This window comes from Sinohyriopsis cumingii, chromosome 3, assembly GCF_028554795.1.
Source record: "Sinohyriopsis cumingii isolate HCF-2022 chromosome 3, ASM2855479v2, whole genome shotgun sequence".
Classification (NCBI taxonomy): Eukaryota; Metazoa; Mollusca; class Bivalvia; order Unionida; family Unionidae; genus Sinohyriopsis; species Sinohyriopsis cumingii.
Genome location: NC_142963.1, coordinates 74,266,680 through 74,275,968, shown reverse-complemented (window position 1 = coordinate 74,275,968; position 9,289 = coordinate 74,266,680). Strand labels below are relative to the sequence as shown.

The 9,289-nt window shown below is 34.4% G+C and overlaps 1 protein-coding gene across 1 annotated transcript in view; it reads left to right on the top strand.

Moving 5' to 3' along the window:
* The first annotated feature begins 429 nt into the window (after positions 1-429).
* Positions 430-9,289, top strand: part of LOC149803112 (COP9 signalosome complex subunit 3-like) — a 47,956-nt gene continuing 39,096 nt past the window's right edge. Inside the window, exons 1-2 of the mRNA XM_089952718.1 lie at positions 430-511; positions 8,668-8,797. Of these exons, the coding sequence (XP_089808844.1) occupies positions 457-511; positions 8,668-8,797 (185 nt within the window). The 5' untranslated portion in view covers positions 430-456. The remainder of the gene's footprint in view (positions 512-8,667; positions 8,798-9,289) is intronic.

Below are 9,289 nucleotides of genomic sequence, written 5' to 3'. Positions count from 1 at the left end.
TGTATATTTGTTACCAAGGTGTAATAATTCCAATTTTTATAAATGAAACTGATTTTCTGCAATACGATTAGCTGTAAACGGTCACTAGCTCCATCAGTTTTCACATCAATCTCAATGAATAAACAAAATCAATAACAAACTATACCAAAACGTATTTTTAATTTACTTCATTCTTTCATTTATTTTTCATGACTGTATTATCATCTCTATTACTGTCCAGTACTGTGTTTAGGAAGATGAAGCCCATGACAGAAGACCGCTTATATCGCGAAAACAAATAATGGGAGGAGATAAAGTAAAGAATTGTCATTTTGATTATTTAAAAAATAATTGTATTTCTAGTATAAAATTATCATTGTTATTATTTTCATCCTTCAACGATATTCAGTAATATTTTGTTGAATAATATTATTTGTTTCTTTTCAATGTCATAAGTATTGTTAAACTGAACACGAAATGGCGACAGCATTGGAACAGTACGTGAACACTGTCCAAACTTTATCCACGCAAGGTAAATGGGATAGAATAAAAGAAATCGTTTGAATGGATTCGAAAAATTATGGATAAAGTAAATTATATTTCAATTAGGGAGTATATAGGACGGACACCTTAATATATGACATATACTGTAGGCCTTTCAGACCAATATCCCATTTTTCGGTAGCAAAGCGTACGAAGTACATGCATACATTGTTTTAAGTTTGTAATATTTGAGTAAGGACTCAATAATAACATGCAATACGTATCAAATGAAATTGTATTAATTTTGAAGTAAGCAGTGCTTATATGATATAGGCAGCATTTTAGTAGAAGTGGTTACAGCTTCAGTTACGTGACTGCAAACATTGTGTGTACCGACCGGGCACTTCTCCATTAAAATCAGTCATTCGTTTCTGTTAGCAGAAACAAAAACTATTAACAACACCACTTTTTTTCCAGTCAGCACATTCACTCAAAGTTTTTGGACTGTTGTTCTTTTTTGTATGCTATTGTCTACCAGAAGCCAAGTCAGTGTGTGTGTGTGTGTTACAATTCCAGTCTACTTAGGAACCCAATGCAACAAGATCATGATAGCTTCAGTCATTGGTTCTTCTCTTCAGTCATTCCTTTAAATCAGTTGTTCCAACTACTATGTCTCAGCCTAACTGTTATGAGTCTAGACGAGAGCGACTGATCACCCCAAGACTGTCCCAAAACACTCTTATCTATCCAGTATGCAAGTATACAATTTAAAAAAATCAGATAAAAGAGTAATCAGTATAATTATGCATTGTTTAGTTATTGATATTTTTCCCTAGTCATCGTTATTGGAAAGACCCAAAGACTACACCAAGAGACCCCAAGACTGTCCCTAAACACTCTCACCTAACCTGTATACATTATAGAATTTTTAAAAAAATAATATAAACAAGTAATTAATATAATTACACATTGTATAATTATTGATTTTTTTCCCCTTGTCGGTTATTGCCAAAGGAAGGACCCCAAGACTACCCAAAGACTACACCAAGAGACCCCAAGACTGTCCCTAAACACTCTCATCTACCCAGTATACATATATACAATTTTAAAAAAATCAAGTAAAAAAAGTAATCAGTATAACTTTGCATTGTATAATTATTGAGTTTTTTCCCTTGTTGGTCATCGCCAAAGGAAAGACACCCAAAGACTACACCAAGAGACTCCAAGTCTGTCCCTAAACACTCTCACCTAAACAGTATACATTTATACAATTAAAAAAAAAAATTAGTAATCAGCCAAGAAAAAATGTGAATTTTATGACGATTGTGGAATGTGTCATACTACAAAGGGAAGCACAGTTAAATCAATATTTGTGGTTAAAAATGGACACTTGATAAATGATGAGCACAAAAATCAAAAGTACTACCGTAAGAAAAGATGTAAAGGTCAGGTATACTGGGAACCTATCAAACCATAACCTGGTGAGGAGAGCATTGTGGTCTTAAGCAGGTACTACGCTATTCTCAAGAGAGATCAAAGAAAAGGGTCTGATGTTTTGTAAATAATGTTGATCAAACATTGAGCAATGTTGCACTGTTCGAATACCAAGGAATTCAACCAGTAATGTCACAATTGCATGGGAATGCGCATTGCGGACAAACATTCACAAGAACAAACAAAAAAAACATAGAAAAAAAATGAGCGAAAATTTGAACAAGCAAGCAACCATGAGAAATCTTTCATTACTTAAAAAAAGATGACTCCATGAATTGTGCACTTGACTTCAGAATGATATGAAACCAGAAGTATAAAGCCAGGAAAAGAGAAAAAAGCAACTGCGCAAGAAATGCCAATGTTGCTGATGAGATTTTAGATGTGTTGGGAATGTTAAATGAACACCCTCAGTGTATCCCCCAGGGGTGTAAAACTGAGGGTTAAAAAAAACCCTTGGTGTCAGAACTGGGGGTCAAATAAATAATATGGGGGTCAAAATATACTGACAGATTTTCATCCAACTCGTACTTTTTTTCAGCTTGAAATAGGATATTGCAACTTGCACAACATACTCTCTCTCTCTCTCTCAACATACAAATAAACCAACATGCACATTTAACAAACAAATGCATTGTCCATTCAAAGAATAATGTTATTAGTTAATTTTTCTTTTAAAATCATACTTTTAAGAGTCTCCTTATAATCTTTTTGAAGCAGTATTATAGACCAACATATTACATACAAGCCAATACAAAAAGCCTAATAAATCTTTTTAACCGAATGGCAGTCAATTTACTGCCTGTCATAAAATGTTTACTATCATCGGTTTTATTGTACTTCGTCCTAGAACAAATTTATCTAAAAGTCAAGGAGGCTAATGATTCATCTTGTTTCCAGTAAGTTACACTTGAACTTTAAGGTCTTTCTTTTATTGCAGCAAAGTTAAAAACCAACAAAATCGGCAATGACCCCTTGACTGTGTGATCCAAATAAATGCATTTGTCTCAGCAAGTTTACTGATTTCTTTGTTGTGAAAGAATGTCTTGGGTTATAATGTGTTCTCCAGATGTCTTGTGGCGAACGAGGACAGATTTGTTAAAATTCTTAAACCCTGTCACGAAAGGATTATTCACTTTTGCAGTCTTTGCAATCATGCTATCAGAAGTCACACCGGTAATCCTAATGGATGTGCCGTATTCCAGTCAAGGGAATTATTTTCTCCATTTTTCATTAAAGTTAGATCCACAGTTACTATTTTGTGTTCTGCTTCTTTCACTTTCTTTGCTAATGATTTTTAGTGCACGATGTTTTAATCTGGAGATCACTTTCTAGTGCAACAAGCATTGAGGTTATACATCAAGATAATATCTTGCTGAGGTCAATGGAAATCACATGAGAGCTCGCGAGATTAGGGGAAGCTACTCCGTCATTACATTGCCTATGCTAGTCCGGTTCCTTATTTCGTATGTTCCCTGGGTTCCACTCCGCTATACGAATAGAGGAGCCCAACACAGGGAGTAAACAAAGCAGGGAACCAGTCAATGCCTATGCTCAAAGTATACATGATGCCACCCGTCGTCCAACGCATTGGATATTAAATAAATCTATTGCATTATGCGAATCCCTTGCATCAAAAAAACGCACAGCAACAAAATGTGTGCGTCAATTTTCTCCAGTGTGCGTCCCTGACGCACAAATGTGCGTAAAGGGAAACACTGCACCCTTACGTACAAAATGTGATACACAACAAATTACAAGTGCCATCCATTATCTGCTACACTAAAGAACAAATAAAGGATCTGAAACACTTCTTGACAAACACAAAGAACCAACCGATTGTCATTGACCGTACATTCAGCCTTGGAAACTTTTATGTGAAATTGTTGGTATACAAAAATCAGAGTTGTGAGGAAAATTACAAATGACCTTCCTATATTTCTTGGTCCTCTACTTCTGCACAAAGTCACGTCATATAAAACGTACAAAGCATTCCTAGAACATGTGGCAGCAGAACTTGGTAATGATGTAGAGACTATTGAAATGCGAATATCAGATAATATGGAATTAGCACAGCTGACGAGAAAACTCGGACCAAGGCTATTGAACATGTGTTTCCTTTTGCTAGAAGATATTTATGTACAAAACATCTAAAAGACAATATAAAGTTTTACTTACAAACCAAGGCAGGAATGAGCGTGATACAGTCATGAGGTCTCTGTTTGGTAGCGAAAGTACCATGGACACCAATACTACCATGGAGTTTGAAAACCGCTCTGAAAAACTTGAGCAATTAATAAAAGAAAAGTTGGTTTGAACAATACTATGTCAGTAATCTAAAACCAAGACTTCGAAAATTCGTGTTTGAACTGAATCGGCAGAACAAAGAAAACGAGTCCATCAATAATATTTTTAAAATTTCGGTTGACTGGAAGCCTAAACATACTAGAGATTTAATAAACAAACTTTACGGTATTACAGACTTGCATTTTATGGATTATAGAGGTTCTTTACATGACGCAGGAAATTATCAATTGACTAATGAAGAACGAATCTACTGTGTTTATGATGCAAGGGAAAAAACTAAATAATTATACAATGCATAATTATACAGATTGCTCTTTTATCTGATTTTTTAAATTGTATATATGCATACCTGGTAGATTGTTGTGGGGTTTAACACCATTTTTCAGTACACGATAGGCTATGCATGGTGGCCAGTATTAATGGTGGAGGAAGAACCTGGGAAGAACCACTAGCCCACGAGAAGCTACTGACAAGCTTTCTCACATACCCACATTGGCCGAATCCTAGACTCGAACCCATGCAGACAGAGGTGAGATGGTAGTGATCCATAACGGAGAGTGCTTTAGACCACTCAGCCACCGGGGGCCCCTACCTGGTATATAAGAGTGCTTTGGGACAGTCTTGGGGTGTTTAGTCTGACTGAGTCTAGGCTCTTACAAAAATATCAGGAAAAAAGTGAAGACAACAAGCTTTGTAAAATTTAACGAATATTTTATTTTCCTAGAATAAAAGTGAAAAAATGAGAAAAAAGAACTTAGTTTTATGAATCAAATCCAAAAATAATCTTAGAATTAAAAAATAGAAGTTCTAGTAATAAAAAGTCCTGAATGAAACTGAGTTTGAATCTCAATGAAATCCAAAATGGAAGATGATGACATCATTAATAGTCAGCAAAGTGCTGTCAACAGTCTCTTGTAGAAACACAGAAAATATTATTTCAGTTTTTGAATTCTGTATAAATTTCAATAAATGTCCTTGTCCAAGAATTAATTTAGAGCACTAGTATTTCCAGGGAAAAGAATCACTTATCTTCAAAATAATTTGAAAAAAATAAAATAATTAATCTAAACTGGACACAATGTAAAACACCTTACAAGTGTTAAGGCATGAGTGACTATTCTGTCTCAATACATCACTAATAAGTCTAACTAAGATGCAAAACAGATTCCTGGATGGGGGTCATCCTTCTAGAAATGGAAGTTTGTTACATGATAAATATCACGTCATACAGGTATGGCCTTGACTTAACATGATAATTCTTACTCTGAGAAGAATATAAAATTTTGTTTACAAAGTGGTTTACCAGAACTGCCACTGTTTCTGAATCAAGGTCAGGAACTAGGTCAGCATTAGATACAGTGTTTCTATTATTATTTGTTTATGTCAAAAATGTTTTAAAAAAATCTGAACTGAACTCTTTTCTAGACAATATCAAATCCAATAAACAAAGTTACAATACAATAGCGTTTAATAGAATTAAAAAATTTTTAAAAACTAGCAAATAAATAAATTAAATATACTAACACTTCCCCCCTCATTAAAGAAAAAGAACAATTTATATAATAAAGCTTTCTTTTTACCATAGGTCAGTGTGGCATTTGGTAGGGTTGGGGATGGGTGCTTCCAATATATTATTTAAATTACCATAGAAGTCCCACCCTGGGCTTGATTTTGTAAGGAGTGAAATTAGTGATAGAGAGAGGTAAGGCTCCGAGCCCCCAGTCAGCAATGCTGACAGTTAAATTATTGAGAACACAAAAGGTGAAATTCAAAAGAATAACAATTTAATACAATTCAATATTCAAATGATAATAATTTCCCAGTCACGCTTCTTCCTCTTGACCAAGTGATAGCCTATTGCATCCTTTGATTTATAGTGTGAGATTGCTTTTCCACCTGTCCTTGTTTTCTACTCATCTGTATCTCTCCTGTCCCACCAACTTCTCTCCTTCCCTCCTAAATCCTTCTTCTAGACTGCACCTTTTCCGATTTCTCCTGCTTGACTCCTTTTCCTCCTCCTCCTTGACTTCTGTTCAACTAGCCTTTGATTCACAATCGACTTCTCCACTAGTCTCTGTTCAGTCTCCCTCCATGAGATTCGGGACTAAACCACACCCGAAGTCTGTCCCCTAAAAGCTTCCTTTATGAAGCTTTGTCTTTCCTTAGAATTTCCTAAGTTTTCCCGCCAATTTACGAGTGGCTTTCCCGGAGTTATTGCTTTAACTTTCCAGCACGATGTTTCACAATTACTGATGTTTCTAGCCCAAATTACTGAATTAAATTCAGATTGAAGTGTCGACCGCACTGTCTCTCAGTTCCAATTGGATATAGATTCTACCCTGTTCTATTAAACTTAGCAGACAATGCTTCGGCCGTCTGTCAAAGTGGTGAGATTTACGGTGCCAATAAGGGTCCTTTCAATGTCCACATGTGATTTTTGACACCCAACAAAGCTGGCTCTCGTAACAATTACGAACAGGACCACTATAGCCACGGGGTCTAACATATATACATGGCTTCTAACCAATTCCTTTGTTCTTGAATTATGTAATTGCAGGCAGGCAACATGACAGTCAGTTATACATGTGGTTTATATAATAATAATAAAAACACGAGAAGAAATCTTATGATACAAATTATACATGAAATAATACATTTCTATACACAGGAAAGCACATCTGCTATTAAATTATCTTTTCCTTTGATGTGCCTGACATCAATATTATATTCTTGTAACAAAAAACTCCACCTTAGTATTTGATTTTTGTTCTTCATCTTGCCGATGAAAGTAAGGGGATTGTGATCACTGAGCACAATAATGGGAGAAGGAGCTGAACTAATGTAAACTTCAAAGAGTTGTAATGCCAGTATCAAAGCCAAACATTCCTTCTCGATTGTAGAATAATTTCTCTGGTACTTATTTAATTTCTTAGAAAAATAGCACACTAGATGATCAACACCATTTTTATCTTCTTGAATCAATACGGCTCTAACCCCAACATCACTTGCATCAATGATTGGCTGAATTTTGGAGCTGTAAGAACTGGTGCACTCTTAAGTGGCTTTTAACTTATCAAAAAACTCCTGACATTTTTCAGTCAAATAAAACTTGGTTTTCTTGCTCAATAAATTTGTCAAGGGTTCAGCAATTATTGACATGAAACAGATTCCTGGATGGGGTCAGCCTTTTAGAAATCCAAGTTTGTTACATGATAATTATCACATCATCCAGGTATGGCCTTGATTTAACATAATATTTCTTACTCTGAGAAAAAATAAAAAAAAGTTTAAAGAAAAGGGTTGTTTACCAGAGCTGCCACTGTTTCTGAATCAAGGCCAGGAACTAGATCAGCATTAGATACATTGTCTCTATTATTATTTGTTTATGTCAAAATGTAAAAAAAATCAGTCAGATCTGAACTCTATTCTTGACAATATCACATCCAGAAAACAAAGTTTCATTACAATAGCATGCAACAGAATTTAAAAAAATTAAAAACTAACAAACAAATAATTAAATTAAATATACATAACACTAACCAACAGGCATTTGTGGGATTGGTCAGAATGTAGTTAATTAGAACTGTCACCAGTATTAACCTGGTTTTCTTATTCTTGATGTGGTAGTAAACTTTTCAGCAATAATGATTTAAAAAAAATATAACTCCTTTTCGAATATCCCTCTTTTAATGCAAACTGACGTTTAGGATATCTCTTCCTTTATATGGATGACTTAAGGGTCATGACCTCCATGTATTTTTGCACATTGTTGTAATGTAGTAAATGATAAGATTGGTAGAAATAATGTATGAAATTTTATTTTCCAAATATTCCTGAATGATTTTGATTTTTTTAAAGGTAGTCTTAACAATTTTTCAGTCATATTGCTATGATGTTTGCAGTGTGGCAGTTTATAGTCTAATTTTTTCCCTGCTAATTTATTGCAAAGAATCTTTCCTACTGGAATCATTCCAGTGGCTGCTGAGGTCCAGTTTGAACTGTTCATGTATTGTGCAACCACATTTTGTGTCCTTCTGCAATTTGTAACTGTATGGTTATTCTTAGCTACAACCAGTACTGTGAGAAAATAATTTTAAAAAATGGCAGAAAACAACTTATTTTCATTGAATTGCTTCTTCATTTTAAACAGAGGATCATTATTTAAGACCCAAATAGATGCTGAATTATACTTGTACTGGGAAAAACATATCAACATTGGGAAATGTGTGGTTTTGAACCTTGATGGGTTGTTATGGTGAGTATTTGGTTTCTAAAATTTATCATTATCTGTGTTCCAGGCTACCATGATACATTCAAAGAAAAGAAGAAAAAAATTCAGTAGCTTGAAAATAACAGAATTAGCAGGTTTAAAATTATGTCAAGAGATGTCTTTATTTATAATTCCAGGTAATTTTTCCCAGCTTTGTGACTTTATAGGCAAGAGTTCAGATGTTTTAACAAAGAATGCAAATCACCTTGATAATGTGCTAGCCACATTGGATATACAGTCACATTCCCTTGGAGTATTGGGGATACTGTAAGTACATCCATGTCACATTAATAACGAAAAGTTCTGAATCTCAAGAACTATTGCTTTTCTGTCAGTGTGTTGGACATTTTGAACATGTAATCACATTCCATTGAAGTACACACATTCTCTTGATAACTTGTGCCCTGATAACTTGCAAACCCATTTATAATGTGGGGTCAGGCATGGATCCCATTTTTTATACCAGAAAATACCTCAAAAATTGATCCCTATTTGTTGAACTTGAAGAAAATCGTGATCAAAATTGGTAACGGAAACTTTGATGTATTGCTTGTTTTATTGTCGAAAATGGTAGATAGGACCTGGAAATTTTAATCAACACTATGAAATATCAAATTTAAAAATAGGTCCTACAATTTTTTACATTTTCTTTCCAAACAACATTCATAGTACGCCACAATTAACAATATGTAAGGAAATTTCTATCAATGAAATGTCCTTTACACAGAGTGGAGTCAGTACTTTAATAAATAAATACAA